The sequence below is a fragment of the Perca flavescens genome, chromosome 19 (assembly GCF_004354835.1).
Source record: "Perca flavescens isolate YP-PL-M2 chromosome 19, PFLA_1.0, whole genome shotgun sequence".
NCBI lineage: Eukaryota > Metazoa > Chordata > Actinopteri > Perciformes > Percidae > Perca > Perca flavescens.
In genome coordinates, this window is record NC_041349.1 from 28,286,684 (window position 1) to 28,305,743 (window position 19,060).

General features: G+C 42.0%; 1 protein-coding gene across 5 annotated transcripts; it reads left to right on the forward strand.

Moving 5' to 3' along the window:
• The first annotated feature begins 644 nt into the window (after positions 1-644).
• Positions 645-18,218, forward strand: senp3b (SUMO specific peptidase 3b). Of its 5 annotated transcripts, none has more exons than XR_003690907.1 (13): positions 645-1,013; positions 2,791-2,916; positions 3,902-4,651; positions 6,892-7,005; positions 9,301-9,412; positions 9,996-10,143; positions 12,286-12,333; positions 12,757-12,834; positions 14,099-14,236; positions 15,331-15,414; positions 15,612-15,662; positions 16,582-17,205; positions 17,648-18,218. XR_003690907.1 is itself a non-coding variant. In XM_028563985.1 (12 exons), exons 2-12 carry the CDS (start codon positions 2,829-2,831, stop codon positions 16,690-16,692), a joined length of 1,722 nt encoding a protein of 573 aa, XP_028419786.1. In that variant the 5' UTR covers positions 645-1,013; positions 2,791-2,828; the 3' UTR covers positions 16,693-18,218. The 5 variants fall into 5 exon arrangements, 2 of the variants coding, with proteins under 2 accessions (XP_028419786.1, XP_028419788.1); XR_003690908.1 differs by having other exon boundaries at positions 16,582-16,882; positions 17,095-18,218; XR_003690909.1 differs by having other exon boundaries at positions 16,582-16,878; positions 17,095-18,218.
• The last annotated feature ends 842 nt before the right edge of the window (positions 18,219-19,060 follow it).

Sequence of the window (19,060 nt, forward strand, 5' to 3'; positions counted from 1 at the left end):
TTTTTGGCATTGAGTACTTTTACTTTTAATACTTTAAAAGACGTGTGGATGGACCACAAATGATATGAACAAATGATATGAGCACCAGTCACAGCCAGCAGAGAAAAGCAGCTAATCCTAACCCTGGAGAAGATGGGACCAGTCTGATGAATGTCTGATGACTCTAGCCCCCCTGAACTGAGAGCTCGCTTGGAATCTTGACGGAGGTGATACTCAAAAAAAGTACCTGTTAGCTGGTACCAGGTACTTTTTTTCATTATGGAAAAACAAAAAAGGCGTGTCAAGCAGGTACCATGTGATGGAAAAACGCCACTAAGCTCATCTTTGTCCCCTCTCCTCGACCTATCTGCTAGAACTTCCATGAACTCATCACCAAATCCAAATATTACAATATAACAGGGAATGCAAGACAATGGTATGTTTAATTGTAGCCTATCATATACTTTAGGCTACAGAAATCAAGCAACAATTTTGACTCAATCTGAGTAATAAAATAAATTCAAAATAAAACGGATTTTATTTCACTTACTTTATTTAATCCACCAAAAATAAATTCTTATACATTAAATGTGTTTTCCAGAAGACTGATGTTAGGGTTCAAAAAGGAAAGGCTACCCTTACAAACATACTCTTTATGACGCCATTGCTGCGCGACGGACTTGTTGTAGTTGACATGAAAGCGAAAAATCTGCAGTGATCCGCCGGCTCAGCGCATCTCTCGTTTTCTTACAGACCTTTTCAATTGAAATAGATTCTTCTGTGTAGATTTCACGTACATCGTTGGCTGTATTCTACCATTTATGTTAAGCGTGTGTGTTTTTCTCTGAACCGGAAGACCTAAAAGAAATCAAAGTTCGCAAGGAGGTGACATCTGGCTGCTCCACACCTGACTTCATTGAATGAGGTTCAACACCAATTAGCATTTGTTTTGGTTCGATACCCATACAAATTAAACACGCCCAACATTCAGTCGGAAGCAGCTGGACACATTCATATAAATCTGCAGGCTAACGGTAAGCATACAATTGCAATACCTAGCTATTAACGAATACAGCGCACCGGGTGTTTTATTTTGCTGTAGCTAACATGGTATCTGCCTACCTAACGCCTAGCTAGCTAGCTAACGACAACATGGCTAACCAGCTAACGTGTTAGCACGGATACATAGCGGGTTGTTGAAGAACTCTTGTTTATTTCAGATCGTTATTAATGATGGTGCGGGGATTTAGGCTATCCACGGTCACTGAAAAAACGAGGTTTGCAATGAATGCGACTTTTATTGAGGTTTAGGTGGTGAAACTATGACGGTGATGCTGCTAGCGCTCAACGCGCACAAGCTAGCTAGCTGCTCGGTAAGGACTATTTCCTGCAACGGAGAATATGGTTATCATCGTATAGCTAGCAGCTTCTCCTCAAATTATTCACTATTATAAACGCCAATTTGCCCCGTTGCTCAGTAAACGTTAGTTACTGTCCTCATCTGTGTAGCTATCATGCTAAATTACATATCCGCTCTCCGACCAGGTGCACATGGTTACTAGAGTTCCGGTGTTAACAGAGCAGTTCTTCTGCCTGTGAAAGAACAGGGACATGTATTCCGAATGAACACTGGAGAACGGCATCAAGCCTGTGGCTTTTTAAACGTTTGAACTATGTCAGCATTAGCTAGTGAGACCAGAAGGGTTTTATTTTCCCATTAAAGAAAGCCAATGGCTTTGTGAATTAACGAATATCAAAGTTCCGTTGGAAGGTAGGTCATCAACGTTACATTTCATGTAAAAGTGATGCCGTTTTCCGCTAGTTGGTACCAATTGCAGCACTGTCGCCATAAAGGCAGAGTGATGCTGTAATGAGGTGATTTGTATACTGGACTGTGTAAAGATCAGTGGGTAGCAAGATTAGAGCCTACCTGATACTTTTACATTTCAAAAGGGACTTTGACCATCTCACAGTTGTCACTTGAATTAATTATTTTCACACACTGAGCCTAATTTTCTCTTCTGGTGTAAACATATTGTTATTCTGGGCTGACATCAGGCTTCTTCTTTCACATTACAAAATACATACAGTATGTGGATAAAATCCACTGTTGGATAATAGGTGAAATGTCACACACACACCCATAGTGTGTCTGTGTCTTACTGTCAATCACAGGCTGGGCAATATGGGCAAACTCTTCTATCCCAACATTGGCCGTTTCACACCTCGATAATGATATGTATCACAATAAAACACTTTTCTTTTCTTTTTTTTAAGTATCAATACATAATATTAGCAGCAATCCATTAATAAATATGGATATGTATAAATAACCACATATTAAAGCCTATATTTGTGTAGTCTGTGTTAGCAAAACCGTGCCTCTATGGTTTGCTCCAGCTTCACTCCTATGTGCAAGATCAGAACATAAAGTGATGTCCAAATGACGTAAATATTGCCATAACCAAGTCCGGCTGTTGGATTTTCGACATCCCTATAAAAATGGTATGAAAAAGAAAATATACGATAGACCTTTTCATATTGTTTTGACGATACATATTGCCCAGCCTTAGATGGGAAAGAACATTACTAGTGTCTGTTAATGCTCTTGTTAGATTAGGGATGTGATGATATTGAACAACTTGAACTATATCTTTTTTGTGACTAGTGTAGAAAGAGAGTGGAGCACTGTGGAACCGCTGTGTTCAAAGTGATGTTCTCTCTCTCTCTCCAGGATAAGTAGCAAGCTACATTTTCTATAGAAAGTACAGTAGTTATAACACCCCCGCTGCATTCTCTTGTTGTTTGCAGGTGACGAGCTGGCGCAGGTCGTGGGTTGTCCGTGGATAATGCGAGACAGTGGCGGTAGCCTGGCCCAGAACCGCTGGCAGGGAGACCTGGGTCTGACCGCTGTGGGGCAAGACGACACAGGAGGAGGTGGGCCTTTTACTCCCGGTTAATATGCTTACATTCAAGTTAGGCTTGGATTATTACGAATTATACTGTAGGCAAGGGAGCTTTATTTGTATAGCACTAGAGATGTACCGATACCAGTATCGGTATCGGCTCCGATACTGTCTAAAACGCTGGTATCGGTATTGGGAGGTACTGGAGTTAATGCACCAATCCGATACCACGTAATAAAGCCTTAAAGAAAATCTATGTTAAAATAGATTATTTATGTTCTTTTTCTGTTATAACTGACTGTCTAAGTGGACAATAAAAGAAAGTTCTGTGGCGTATATGGTTTGTGTTTGTTCATGTTTCACAAAGATAGAAATATCACATCCATACAGGGATAGTAGTATACAGCTGTTAAAACATAATAAAATATATGATACACTGGTATCGGATCGGTACTCTGTATCGGGCGATACACAAGTTCAGGTATCGGAATCGGTATCGGGAAGCAAAAAATGGTATCGGGCCATCTCTATATAGCACATTGTAGGCAACAGGGCAATTCAAAGTGCTTTTACGTAGAACATCAAAGAAAAACAGTTATAAATATAAAAACAGATAAAATACGAGAATAAAAGTTAGAGTGCAGTATAAGAAATTAACAATTCTTTAAAGAAAGGCAGCATCAAAAATCTCACGTACCCTCTGCAGTACTCCCAAAGTACCCCTAGGCAATTATTTAGATGATTGATTAATCGCTTTACAAGCGGATAATGCCAAGCATTTCCTAGTTCCAGTTCTCCAGTTGTGACGAGTGGCTCTTGGCGTATCATTTATGAACTCTCTGCTCTGTGACGTCAAAACCAAACAGTCTGTTCATTCAGCAGGACGGGTATCAAGTGGAATGAACTCCAGTAGTATTTGGTTAAAATTAAAACCCTGCAGGCTTTTGGGTCACGATGATAGCGTGTGATTGAACCCAGCTGACGTTGGCTAATCCCTGTTCCCGTTTTGTGTTTAGGTGGGATCCCTGGAGACCACCTCATTGTCCCGGTGTCAGGCCACAGTGTACCCAGTCCCATGCACCTCAGACTGGGGCAGAAAGAGAAGGTGTGGACAGGCGAGTATGTGGAGGAGGATGAGGATGAAGATGAAGACGAGGACGGGATGGGTATGGGTATGATCAAGCCAGTAGCTGATGAGGATGAAGAAAACAATCTGGATGGGGAGGACGAGTTAGAGTTTGAGGGCAAGGGTTGGGATAACAATGAGGAGGAGGAACAAGATGATGAAGAGGAGGAGGAGGATGAGGTGGAAGATGAAGGAGACGAGGAAGAATTGGAGTGGGAGGTCCCAGAATTTCCCTCCCAGTTCACACAGCCCCCTCATTCACAGCAGCAACACCACCAGCATCACGGACCCCAGCAGAAGGCAGAAGAGGGCGGTGACGTCCCTGGAGAGCACCCGGTCTCCCAGGCCAAAGCCGGGGACGTGTTCAGGTCCCACCTCAGCAGGTACAGGGCCCAGCGGAGGCTCCGGCGCTGGCAGCGCTTGCGATCCCACGGCGGCCTTGGATTTCGGCTAACCAAGCACTGGAAGAGCTGGCGCCAGCGGGCGCAGTGGGTATGCTCCCAAGGCTACCGGTACAGCCAAAGACGGCGAAGGCACACTCTGTACGGCAAGCAGAGGAGGACAAAAAGGTATCGGCAATCGCCATACTCCAGCGGAGAGGACGACCCCAACGATGAGAGGTTCACCGCGTCGGATAGAGGTACTGACTTCCACTACAGTTCCTTCTAAAGAGGGCTAGTTGAAATGTATTGTAGAGAATATGTTTCAAATGGAACAGTTCTATATTTTTTCTTATTAACAACTAATGTAATGACAAAAAAAATCAACAATAATAGTCTGTCTCTTTAATACCCAAAATAAACACAAAAAACTGAGAATTGCAATAAAAATATGCCAAAATAACTACATTATGATGCCAATTTGTAAAAAGCCTGAATTCATGCTTTGTCAGGTCTGTCCGCAAGACGACTAGCAAACAACTTTTTGAAATGCTTGTTTTCTGAACCGAGTTCAGATCAGTCTGGGCTACGCCATGCAGTAGCGCTGAGCGACACATTTAAGTTGGGTTGGGGTTTGTTCTGCTTTAAAGCGGGAAAACGATAGCGGCCGGGACACAAACTTTTGTCAAATTGACAGGTGTAGTTTGACGGTTTTGATCAGAGTTTTGTGTGCCTTGAGCATTGCGCAGCTACGTATGTATGACGCTCCTGTCAGTCATGGTCTTAAACCCGCCCCATATGAGAGAAACAGTTTTGATTGGTCCGCCCAAGGCATGGCCGGCTGAAAAATTGTCTAAATAAGGGCCAGACGTATATCTGCCAGAGCAAATGAAACATAAGCTTGCAGATTTGTCTGGTTTTCAGGGTAGGAAACCACAACAGCACTGTCAAACTTGGGTCCTCTTTTACAGCTCCCAGTGCTTTTTATTTTTTTATTTATTTATTTATTTTTTATCCCAGCAATTTCTCACAGTTTAAGCTGGGCTGTCAATGATTTGAGTTCCACCTTAGCTCAGTTAAGTCAGGGCTCTAGAGTGCGACCAAAATTTGTAAGGGTGCGACTACGATTTTTCCTAGGTCGCACCGGTGCACCGTCTTCGCATCCGCTGCCTCTCCGCGAACGGAGCGATGTCGTCTATATGGATATGGTTTAATGTTGCGTTACATGACCCGTTGCTTCTGTAAAGCCGTGCCTGTGTTTGGATCTCTCCTTCGCGTGCCCCCCCATTCACTCACACAACATGGAGAGACACAGCGTTGCCGGTCCAAACTGCTGACATTTGTCTACAGTTTTGTTATTAACACAGCTGTATATTGTTAAGTATGAGAGGGAAACCTGTATTGGTACCAGTGTTTCTGCTGGACCCATTCATAATGAGTCAGCCGTGACTCGAGTCACTCTGAGTTGTATAGCTTCAGTCCATCGTACTCCCTCTCTCTTTGAGCTACTGGGCTGTCCGGGTCTGTTATTGTTGTTGAAAACAAGTGAAGGAGCTTTCTCAGAGAGATGTTATTTATAAATATATTAATATATAACTATATCCCCTATTTATATCAGATAATTTACATGTGTTGCAGCTGTATATTTTCAAATTGGGAAGGAAACCCTGTCTTTGCATTTTATTTTAATCACTTCTGTTTTAATAAAAGAGCTTGTGAGAAGTGGCTTAGACTTAAAGCTGGACATTTAGCCCACTTTGTAAAAAATATATATTAGAGATAGAGATATACATTGTGTATTGCGATTCAGCCAAAAAATACAGAGAATTTTTAGTCCTGGACTAGTGGAAGATCTGATAAGAATCAGTGTGGAGAGGCCCAGTTTGGAGAATTTTGATGCTATGGAGTGTGGCAAGCTGGTTTAGCCAAGGCCAAAGGGGAAGAAGGCCAAATGACAAGTGTTGGCCATCTGAGGGGCATTTGACAGCAAGGGGGGACCCGATATAAGACTTTGAGTACAGTATAATTGTACTTCAAATAAAAAAAAAAAGGTACCAACTCCTTATTCTTGTTTAAAATAATTGTGTGTGTGTGTGTGTATATATATATATATATATATATATATATATATATATATATATATATATATATATATATATATATATATATATATATATATATATATATATATATATATATATATATATATATATATATATATATATATATATATATATAGTATTAATGGCGTTAATGGCGACACCAGGAAAGATTTGGGTGCACCTAAATTTTGTGCTGGTGCACCTAAATAAAAAAAAGTTAGGCGCACCAGTGCGACCAAGGCAAAAAGTTAGTCTGGAGCCCTGTAAGTTATACCATTTCAAAACATTTGACTTCACCAAATTTTTGGACTAAAGTGAAAAATAATGACAAAGTCTATGAATCTGCATAGAGCGGAAAAAACCCATGGGTTTGTAATTCTTTCTTTGTTCTCTGTCAGATGAACACATGAATGGCTGCTCTCCAGTCAAACAAGAGGACCGAGGGAGGAGGGAAGTGGAGGTCAAACCAGTGGAGCTGGCCCTTACTGAGGAACACATGAGTTTTGTGACTGGTAAGGATCAGAGACTCGGCCTGTTAGCTCATGTTCGCCATCGGTCAGCTCATTTTTTTTTCGTTCTCTCCTATGCCAAGGTTGCAGTTTTTGGTCCCGTTTGTTTGCTTGTTAGTGTGTTTTTGAAATGAATAAATTGGAACGTTAGACCAACGGCCAAGCAACAAGTGATTAGTTTTTGGTGTGGATCCACATCGGGTGCAGATTTTGATCATTTCCAATGATTTCTTAAAACCGCGGATACACTGGTTTTTCTTTTTGGCTTTTTTGTGTTCGCTATATTGCGTTATGTTGTGTTCGCTAACCCGCGGCCGCTGCCACGAGGAGTAAACCTCTATATATGGGCGTGTGCTATATTGCACAATTTTCTAGGTGCCATATAGCACACGCCCATATATAGAGGTTTACTCCTCGTCGCAGTTGCCGCGGGTTCGACTCCGACCTGCAGCCCTTTGCTGCATGCCATTCCCCCCCCATTTTATTTTATTTTTTTAAATAAAATGAAGTGCAAATGAAAGAGCTGGGGTCTCATTTATAAAATTGTGCGTAGAATCCTTACTATAAGTGTACGTAGGCCCAAAAGCCCAAAATGGTGTAAGCCAAAAAAAGTCAGATTCATAAAACTGTGTGTCCGCACACCTGTAAGCAATGCTGCCTTTATAAATCAGAGATTAGCTACAAGCGTGCGTACGTGGATCAACCTCTTATCCCGCCCTGTACACGCCCATTTTTAACCTTAAATAGTCAATGCAAAGCACCTTGTGAATGCTCATCAGTATGTTAATGACCCTTGCAGTTGTTCTTTCGGTACACCGAATTATGACAACTGGCGGAGAAAAAGCAAAAAATCTCTCAGATGCTCGGGAATTGCTGCCAGTGTAGGGAAACCGGATCTATAGACTACCTTTTATTAAAATTATCTTCCAAAACGGCAGGTATTACGGCAATCGGGGACAGCTTCGATATACCAGACCTACTGTATATGATAAGATTTAACAGAACTATAAATTATATCCAAACAAGCCTTAGTGATAAAGGTGAAGATTTTATATATATATATATATATATATATATATATATATATATATATATATATATATATATATATATATATATATATATATATATATATATATATATATATATATATTAGCTGTCTGACATTTCCCTCTGGAAACAGCCGGTTGCCCCCAGAATGGCGAGTACCTGTATTTGGACCGGGATGGCGCGTTGCCCTCTCTACTGGACCCAATTCAGTACATAGATCCAAGAGCGCAGCTTTAAGGAATTTAAATCGGCATATTAGCCAGCCATCGTCATGGTCCCTGAAGTCTCCTTCCTGATTCTTCCATTGGGGGTTAGTCCTCCTACAGGGCCAGCAGTGCCATCATGCAGCATTACGCACGGGGGTCACCGCAGAATAAATATGTTTACAACAATTAAAGTGATTGTAGACACCTCGCCAAAATCACAGCATCAACTAGTGGTATACCCTACCCCGAGATACAATTTGAAGACGAAAATCTTCATGCAGGTTTTGTCACGAACAGTATTAAAAATCTGACTGATAACGAGGACTTTAAGTGTAACGATGGCGCGAGAGCTTAACGGCTGTATTTCCAGACTTTGACATTTGATGATATACGCACAGTTTTAAAGACAGATATTTAGTTATTTACACTGTGTTCTGCAGTTATCTAATGCTAGGGTATTTGGTGCTATCCTGTATTCCGTGGAGTCGGGCCATCTCCTCCTCCTGCGCTCCGTAGCGGACAATGTGACGGCGAGACGGCGCCGATCAAACATTAAGAACACATTTTTATTAAAGATTTGAGTTGGATTTTACAAGGTGTTTATGGACCAAGTATCACTAAGTACAAGCGCAAATAACACTGCTGGATTTAATCTTCATGGTAACGTGGATGATATGGAGTGAAAAAAATGTGCGTGAGGCATATCAATACTTGAAAATATTAAGAGTAATAATTTTTCCCATTCTTTCTGCAGTCTGACTTCTGTTCACCATCTGCGTCGCCAGTTCCTATTTTGTCTCCAAAATGTGCATACGCGTGGGTCAGAGTTTGCGTGGAGGACCGCACATTCTCCCGTCGAGTTTGTTTTTTATAAATCACAACCTTTTGCGTGGGAAGTGGCGTACGCACATTTTCAGCCCCGTTTTGTATGTACGCCACGTTTATAAATGAGACCCCAGGTCCTCTTGAATGGGCGTGTGTGTGTGTCTTGTTGTGAAGATGATGGTTTGACTATAATATCTTATGTTTTTCCTCTGACCAGGTATTCTTAAAGAGTCTCTGCAGCAGTATGGCAGCTTGATCCCTGTCCATGTGGATGACATTGTGGAGAAGCTTCAGGACATCTTCAGCGAGAGCTTCTCACAGCCACACAGGTCAGTCACAGTGTTTGGTCACTTCTTGTGTGTGCAGTCATATGGTGTTTAACTGCAGAGGAAATGTTGGATAAACTGATGTACCAAGGTTCTGGAACTGTACCGACTAGTGCTGCAAGGAATGTCCTTCTTCATTCATTGACTTTAAACAAAGAAAAGCAGTGTGCTGATAATTAGTTAAAGGGGCAGTAGGTAAGACTTATAAAACTCAATTTCTGTCATATTTGCTGAAACTGATCCTCTGGCAGCACCTACAGCCTGTAGTGTGATTTGTAAAAAATCCACCGCTCCCTGTTCAGATGCACCAATCAGGGTGATCAAATGACCACAGAAATCAGTTCAGTGGCCTTTCTATCCATTTTATTTCTATGGTTAGACCCTTAGGCCTGGTCCTTTGGCTCTGTCAGATTGTAGGGCAGCAGAATTCTAACATTTCACCTAATTTATGACGTTGATTGGGGCATCTGGAGGTTGATTAAACTAGTAGGGGACCTTTTATTACCTCTGAAGTAACACCATGTAGGTGAATTGGTTAAGTTAGTAACTTACTAATGCATCATGTGTGTGAATTGTTCTTCACTAGGAAAGCAGTGGTCCAGCACCTAATACAATCCTTCCAGCGGTCGTCGGGATCGTCCCTGGCTAAAACATTCAGAGTCAATTACAAACGCCACGTTCTGACCATGGATGACCTGGGCACTCTGTACGGACAGAACTGGCTCAACGACCAGGTACTGCACCACACACTCTCAACACAATAGACCCTTTTCCGTGGCATTTTGGCTTGTCCTCGCAGGTGAAAACTAAATCTGTCAATAATGGCTCAGTTCCGTCACGTGTAGGGGTGCACCGATCCGATATTTGGATCGGGTATCTGCCCCGATATTGACAAAATGAGTTTGTTTTTGGTTTTTTTTTCCCTCTCCGTCGCAGCACTGGGACCCTTGTTAACTGCGTACCCTTTTCACTCATGGTAGTAACTTCATAACACAACAATTAATAACCCACAACTAACTTTTTTTTTAAAAGGATAAAACACCAAAGCATATAACAATTTGAGACAAACAGTTTCTAACACTAATAATTTTACATTTACAAATGTAGCTACACCGTCGAATGGCATGCTGGGTAACGTTATAGCTGCTAGCCTAGCTAGCCAGGTAGCATAACAGTCTGTTAAGCTGGGAGAGGCTCCGGTCGCTACTGCACATTCAAGAACCGAGAAGAAAGTTAGCTCGAGGATGAAGAAAGAGCGGAGATACACCAGAACAACGTGTGCTCAATAGAGGAGCCGTCTGTTGTTCCCAAGTTTTTTGTTTCTAACAAATAGGACATAATTTAGCCACTGTTGTTGCCCGTCGCTCTAACGTTACTCGGCCGTGCTAACGTTAAAGACGTGTCACTTCAAGCATGCAGCGGAGCAACATTATGAACGCAATCCACCTCCGGTCCCGCTACAGACCGTTGAGAGAGACGGTTCAGAGCAATGATTAAAACTCTGGATTTAAAATGTCTTGCTTTGCTGAAATATGTCCGCCAACCTGCTAACATTATTCAGACAGCGAAGAAGGCTGACAGCAGAGCTCCATTCACTCGCCCACTACTACTACAACCTAGCTAACTTACCTGTGGCCAAGGTAGTGTTTATACAACTAGCTTACAACTATTTAGTTTTGAAAGGGAAACAATGTTAAAGTTGTTTGTATGTGTATTCATTTGATTTGAGTTTATTTTACTACTTTGCAGTTTGCAAAATACAAATAGTTTAGCTTCTGTAACTGTTTCATGGATTCCCCTTCATATAACATTATTGTATGTCGTGGAGCCACACCCTTCAGTAATAAAAGCTTTTAGTAAACATGATGACATTAACATTTTTTGAGATATTCTATGTACTCCTGACAGTAGAATAAGGCATTATAAACCTATATAAAGGTGGCCCATTATTATTTATTTAAATTTATTTTAAGAAGTTTGATTACATTATATTTTTGATTTGAATGCACAGTTTTTTAAATAAATAAGAATTCAATACATTCAATGTATGTTATTTTGTCTTAGTTAGGAAGGTCTGGTGCCTTTACTCTCTTCCATATGGTGGAAGGAAGGTATAAGGTGGAAAGTATACAGTTTATTATTAATTCAGCAACAGTATCGGATCGGTATCGGGTATCGACAGATACATAAAGCCCTGGTATCGGGACTGAAAAAGTTGGATCGGTGCATCCCTAGTTACGTGTCCAGTCATTTTAATTAGGGATCGACTAAACCAGAATCGGTCAACCCCCTAATTTTCATGTTTACAGTTACATCTGTGCTTTTCCTGCTATGACGAGTGAAAAAAGGTCCGTGCCAAGGCATACGGCTGCAGGATTTTGCATAGTTAAATAACACAGAGGAGGAGCATAGAATAAATGCACTGCCACCTGATCCTCAGGACTGTTAACAATGTGTCTCATGCTTGTCTGGAAAGCAATGACGTGCCAAAAAATATTCTGTCAGCTCTTCAAAACCTTTTTCCTGGAATTGTGAAAGATCAATTGGTGGTTCTTAAAACACTTGCTTGGAATACAATGTCTGTGTGTCTCTCTCCTTTGGCGAGATTAATTCATAAATGCCAAGGGTAGTGAAAGGGGAGTACGCAGGAAAAGATCAATAAAATTGTCAGGCTTCTTGCTGAACTCAGCCAAAACATAAAGTGTACTCCGGTCCCCACAGATACAAGAAAGAGTGTCAGATGGCGGAAATGTATTATGAGCCAATAAAAGGAGCAAATGGGTTGAATACCACCTTTTGTAGTCACTGATCAGAAAGGTTACAGTGCCCTTTTTCAAGATGTTTCTTTATAATATAATGTTTCTGTTTTTATTCAGATTATGAACATGTATGGTGACCTGGTCATGGACTCTGTGCCAGAGAAGGTAAGGAAATAAGTACCAAAGGCCTTTTTAAAGTAGCAGTAGGTAACCTTTTTTTTTTTGTCATATTTGCTGAAACTGTCACTATATCCTGACCAGAAGCACATGAGGCAGATTATCTGTCGTCACACGTCGTAGAGTCAGGCAGGAAAAACTGCGTTACACAGAGACGGGACTCGCATAGTAGGAGCTGAAACAAATAAAAAGATTTGTGCCATAATGGATAATACCTTTTTGGCTAGATACTTGGACATGTGGCCCTGCTTGTGTCAGAAAGTAGGCCATGCACAACTCAAATAGCAGATTTTCACAGTCGCGGAGGCCATGAGAATGGCTTTATTGCCCTATTTTGAAGCACTATATTGAAACCCCAAACAAGTGGCTGCATCTACCCTAACTCTGACTTTACTCTGTTCTCTCCCTCAGGTTCACTTTTTCAACAGCTTCTTTTATGATAAGCTAAGGACAAAAGGCTATGATGGAGTCAAACGGTGGACCAAAAATGTAAGTGGGCGTCAGAACCTTCCGTTTAAGTTGTTAGGTAAGATTTTCTTCAAGTTCAGCTTGTGCTAGACAATTTATTTTTACGTAAATATGTAGCCCTCTAGTCATTTAAAATCACAAAGTGGGACTACAAAAGCAGAAGTGTCCCATCCCTATTAACCGAGCCCCCCTATCAGTTGACACTGATTAGCATTTTGTCATCCAAATACGAGCAATTCCAATTTTGGAATTGCTCGTATTTTGCTCCATGTGCCTCGTTCAACAATCGCACAACCAAGACAGGAGCTTAGTCATGGGGTTGCCCTTTGACAGCTCTGTCATGCTCCCTTATGCCAATACGCCTACACAGTTTTTTTTTTACGTTGGTGTTAAAACAAATTGATAAGTTGAAAAGATAGGATTCCAATGGATCAGACAACCTGGAACTGGCTCTCGGATCCCATCCCTAACAGAAGAGCTGCGATATGAAATATTTACAGGAGGGTACTCATGACAAATGAGAGGACAACAAGTCCCCCGCTTAAATATTTGTCTGTCGTCCATCATGTTAAATTCAGAACTTTTGATAACGAGAAGGGCGAGTGCTTCTCCTCAGCCTAGCCCTGGTGTTACACTGTATTCTGGCACCCAGCAGATCTGTGACCTGTAGCAGTGCAACAAGCATTTTACCTTCATGTAGCATGTCTTTCAAGAGGTAGGAGTTGGCGGCCTGGAATTAATTCATCTGATACCTTCCATCCACTAGAAGACTGAACCGACTTTAAAAAGACTAAAGTCTGACACCATCTCATATCTAAAGACAATCCACTCACATCCAACATCTCACATGAGATAGATGGATAGAAAAGTTAAGTTAAATACTTAGTTACTTTCTTACTTTATTCATTCCGAGGGAAATTTTAGGCATCCAGTAGCTTGGACGACCATAACACAACAAACCTATATCTCACATGCATAAAAATCACTCTCAGAAATTTAAAGAGTTGATAATTTACAAAAGGTCTGGTATGGACTGGCCATGTGATGCAATGACCATGATAAGGTGTGTGTGCAATGGTGGTAGTGCAAAAGTGAACAGTGCAGGGATATTAACTATGACTATGAAAAGACAATAATGTAAACATAATAGAATAGCTTGACAAACATGAAAAGAAATAATATACTTTAAGCAGACAAAGTGACCAATGTCTTATAGTATAGCTTGACAACATTGTATTTGTATTTGCATCCATTACCTCTCCTGTCCTTACACTACTTTTGTCAGGTTGACATCTTTCAGAAGGATCTGTTGTTGATCCCCATCCACCTGGAGGTCCACTGGTCCCTGGTCAGTGTTGACATTCCTCGTCGAGCCATCACATACTTTGACTCTCAGCGGACTCTCAACAGACGCTGCCCGAAGGTAGGACTGGGACAGCAACACCGAGCCCTCACACCTGGAGATTATTTTTGGAAAAAATAAATCAAAGTAAAAGCCACGAGAGGCGCTCAGTGACTGGCTGTAGATGGCCTTCATATAACTGCTCACGATTGCCCCTTTTTGGTTCAACGTTCTGGTGAACTGTTTATTAGCTAACAGACCGAACAGTGCTTTATTAGTGGATAATACACTCGTCGCTGTGTCACTTTTTTACTAAATAGAATAGACGTTTCATGATTGGGAAGATCATCATTTACGCTGTTTCTGTGCATGTTGTACCGGATGTGACAAAGCTGTCACTATCAGGTCCCATCTTTGATTATTAAACCGTGTTTACATTGAAAATGTCAAAACAGGGAGTCGGTCAGAGTTGGAAAATGAAACGCACCTACTCAAGAGTGTTAAGACAGTACAGAGGAAACGGCCTCTGTTGAATGTCTCATGTGAAATGAGAAAATCGGTGAGATACGGAATCCATTTCTAGCCTGACGAGCCAGACCCACATTCAGATGTTGGGTCTGGGAACTTGCCATTGGCAGGGCTCAATCCGGGGGGCGGGATAAACGGTTGTCTTTCAAATTCCCTCTGCACTCATAGCCAACCAGAGCACCGCCAGTTGATGGATTAAACTTTTGCCGTATCCGGTCGGAAAAACTCCGAACACATCTTCCTTTTTTAAGAGTGACTTCAGTGCTTAACTCAAAGTCTTCCAGAGTCGCGGCCAAAGCCGATTCCAAAGACTGCTTTTCGGCAGCGGCCATCTTCTTTGTTTTCAAGTAGCGGGGAATTCACGCGAAACCGCTAAATTACATTTGCTGCCGCTAGGGGGCGTCTAGATTTCTAGGCTAATCATTTTTTGGTTGAAAGAGGATTGTTAGGCATATGGGTGGAGTCATGCAAAAATAAGCATGCTATATAATCTAGTACATTTGAGTGGTCTTAAATGTGAACCTTTTTTAATCCTAGCATTCTGGTATTTTGATTTGAATGAAATGGGAGTGTCGTTATTTGTCACTATGCGTATGCTTTACCTCTGTAGTCTTTTCATAGAACTTTTTTCTTGTTTTTTTTCCCAGCACATTTTTAAGTATCTGCAAGCGGAGGCCATCAAGAAAGACCAACAGGACTTTTTGGCGGGATGGAAAGGCTTTTTCAAAATGGTGAGATGCTTTTGTGCGTTTCTCTGCTTTGACACGCAGATTGAGATTACTCATTCCACAAAGCCCTCCCTAGGGGGTGTGGGGGGGGGGGTGGGTTGTTACTGCTGGAAGCCAGTCACACATTGCTATGGCTTTGTTATGCATTTCAGCAATTGTACTGCGTGTTGCTGATGGGTCGTGGATTTGTTTTGTTGCAGAATGTGGGTCGTCAAAACAACGACAGTGACTGCGGGGCTTTTGTGCTACAGGTGAGTTTGGTCAGGCCATGTGTTCTCATGCAGATCTACCAACGTCAGTCCATCCATCCATCCATCCATCCATTCATTCACTGGCCCATCATCATGTCTCCGCCAACCCTGATATGCCTGTTTTTGAGGAAGTAGGCTGCCACGTTTCCACCGCCCTCCGTGTTTCTGTTGTTTATATATCGGCCAGCCTGTTCCAGTGAGCGGCTGCCTTGACCTGTCAGACAGGAAGCATGTGGAGCGTCCACTGTACAAGGCTGCGTTCAGACGGGGGACACGGCGACGCCTGGTCGTCCAGGGCGCTGTGGGAGTGTCACGAACGGCCCACTTGTGTGACGTCCCGTTGTGTTCTTTAAACCCCCCAATGTAGCACAAGTAGACTTTTTTATATTTCACAATTACTTTTTCACCCCGTCAGCCATCGTCAATGGCGCTCGACGTCACCGATCGCACTTGACGGCAGCGTTATTTCACCAGAGGAGAGAGAGAGGAAAGAGACGAGCGAGACATGGCGAGCGCTTTGTTGTTGCAGGAAACCTTCGGCTCTTACGCAAACTCCGGGGCAGTACGGTGCTTGTTTCTTTCCTTTTTTTTGACCCTCGTAGGGGTTTTAAACTTTCTTGTGGCAGCGATAGAGGCAGTGATGTTTTCTGTTTCCTGTACGGGACTCTCGCACCGCCTCAAGCCACAGCTCTAAACACACCGACGAGCCTGTTCGCCGGTTACATGTCTGGCCACCGCAGTGTGACGTGGGGTTGTGTTTCTCTAAAAGTTGAGTCGGTCTCATCTTTTCGCCGTGTGTTTTCTGTGCGCGTCCTGCGAACACCTGCTGACTTGTGTTGCATGTTGTTGTGACTCTGTTTGTTCGTGCGAGTCAATAACTTGTGTTTTTCTCCTCATTTGCCCCTCCACCGTCCTGCAGTACTGCAAGTGTCTGGCACTAGGGCAGCCGTTCAGCTTTGGCCAGCTGGATATGCCCCGGCTGAGGAGGCAAATGTACAAAGAACTCTGTCACTGCAAGCTCACCCTGTGACCCTCCACCCCCACCCTCGGCCCGCCATCTCCACCTGCTCCCGCCCTTACACTTAACAAGACGGAGGGACAATGCCATGACAAGAAGAGGGCACCGGGGGAGCAAACGATGGACTGGAAAAAAGAGAAACTTTTCAGAAACTTTTATTTTTCTCTCCCAACATCCAGAGAAATCCCTTCTTCTATTGTAGGTGATGTCATTGTTTCACTTTTTGTCTCTCTTTGCTTCCCTCTCTCCACCCTTTTTTGTTTTTGTTTTGTTTTGAAAACTCCTGATTTAATTTCCATGTCATGGTAATTCCTTTGTGGTTGACAGAGGCCAAGACTAGCTTCCGTTTTGGGAAATGTGCTGACCTTCCATCCTATCGTAGTCCACCTTTTTTTTTCTTTTTCTTTTTTTCAGTCTGAATGGGAGCATGAAGAAGATTATATCTAAAGAATACAGTCCAGATGAAGGGTCGGACCACAGTTAGTCCCAACCTCCAGTACTACTTTGACTTCAGATGCCTGAACAGTGAGTGCAGAGGTGGCGTGGGTGGATGGCAAAATCATGTGAACCAGTCTGTGTAAGCTTGTGGTTAAAGTACTAGTGGATGTACCTGCCCTCCATCCATGCAGTCCATACAGTAGGTTGAAAGAAGTGAGAATCTCAAAAAAAAAAAACGTTATGACACCCGACATCAAATACACTTTCCCCCCCGTGCTGCAGCCAATGTTAGGTTGGCCAGTCCATCGATCCAGTCGGCACGTGACGTTTGCCACTGTAGCGCAACGTGACCTTCCCGATGTACATTTGATAAACTATTTCCTACGAGGGGTTTAGAAGAATTTTCAAGTGAAAATGGAGCTTGCTAGTTGACGCTGCCATATCGCCGTCAGAAAACACACTTCCAGCGTGCGAGGAGCCATTCTAGTGCTTTTTTTTTTTTTTTTTTTTTTTTTTTTTTTTTTTTTAGGGAAATCACAATTTACATCTGGAAACTTTCTCTGCCTCCATCACTATTCACCAAATAATCCATCGTCATGCGGGAGACTGGATCTGCATCAGCGGATCAGCGGCCAAACACGCCAAGATGACATATTAGCCCAATGAAGGGGTATCTTTACATTGCATTTTATCTTTTTCTGTGTTTTCTCTTTGTCGGTAAATGTGTTGATATGCTTATTGCTTTAAACAAACGGTGTTAAACGGAGGACTACTAGTGTGTGTGTTTTTTTTTTTTTTTTTTTTTTTTTTTTTTCGGAGTAACTACAAAAGAGATCCTCTGGCGGTAGTATTTCTTCGAAGGTTTTGAGAGCCATTTTTGGTGAGGACCACGACCGCTACACAGCAGATCCAGTATGTTCGTAATGGAGTTACAGCACCCTCCTCCTCTTTTTATAACGAAAGACAAATTTGTTGATAGCCGTGTGTGTTTTTTTTTTTTTTTTTTTTTTTTTTTTTTTTTTTTTCAAACAGTTGATGCAACAGAGTTGAGTTTTATATATCTTCTACAATGCATTATGGTTGCTAAAAATAAAAAAAAATGCGGCAAACAAGCGATGGTGCATTTTATTAATGCTACTGGATGGCAGTTAGTTGGGTATGCTGACGTGATCCTGACATGCTATCCGGCGTCCATGGTAATGATGGTAACCAAGTAGATACACTCAAGCACTGTACTTGGGTACGAAAGTGGAGGTACTTCTCTTACTTGACTTGAGAATTTCCTTTTCATGCCATTCATACGGAAATGGGAACCTTTATCTGACGGCTACAAAGTTACTTTGCAAATTAACATTTTACATAAACAGGGTGGACTTATAAAATATACGTCTTGTCATTGATTAAACTACCCAACGATGTATACATATATTTAAATTGTAAAATGCTACAATACATGATATAAAACTATTAGAGTGGGGGATTTTATTCCACTCCTCACCTGTGCTTCCCCCTACTTTACTTTTTAGATTGGGTTGTTTGAGGTAAGATACACTAGCCCTTTGTGTTCAGGCCCCGAAAGTCCTGAATACCTGGTGGAATAAAGGACGTGGACCTTTTTTAAAATCTCGTAACCGTACGTTTTGACTGTTGATTTCTACATTCAAATAGGAGCAGAAGAAATTTGTTCAATAGGTAACTGGCTGGAAATAATAGTGAGCGAGGTAACTGACATGACATAGAATTACACATAGAAGAAGCAATAGAACGTAAAAGTAAGGCTGTCATAAAGTGTGCATTACTGTGTAGATCTTTAATAACAAAAAATCTTGGGTCAAAGGTCATTGACCAGGATGGCAAGGGGTGTTTATGTTGGAGATGGAGGCTACCTTCACCCCCCCACCGCCCAATTCAACCACCATGCTGAGGAAGAACATGACATGTA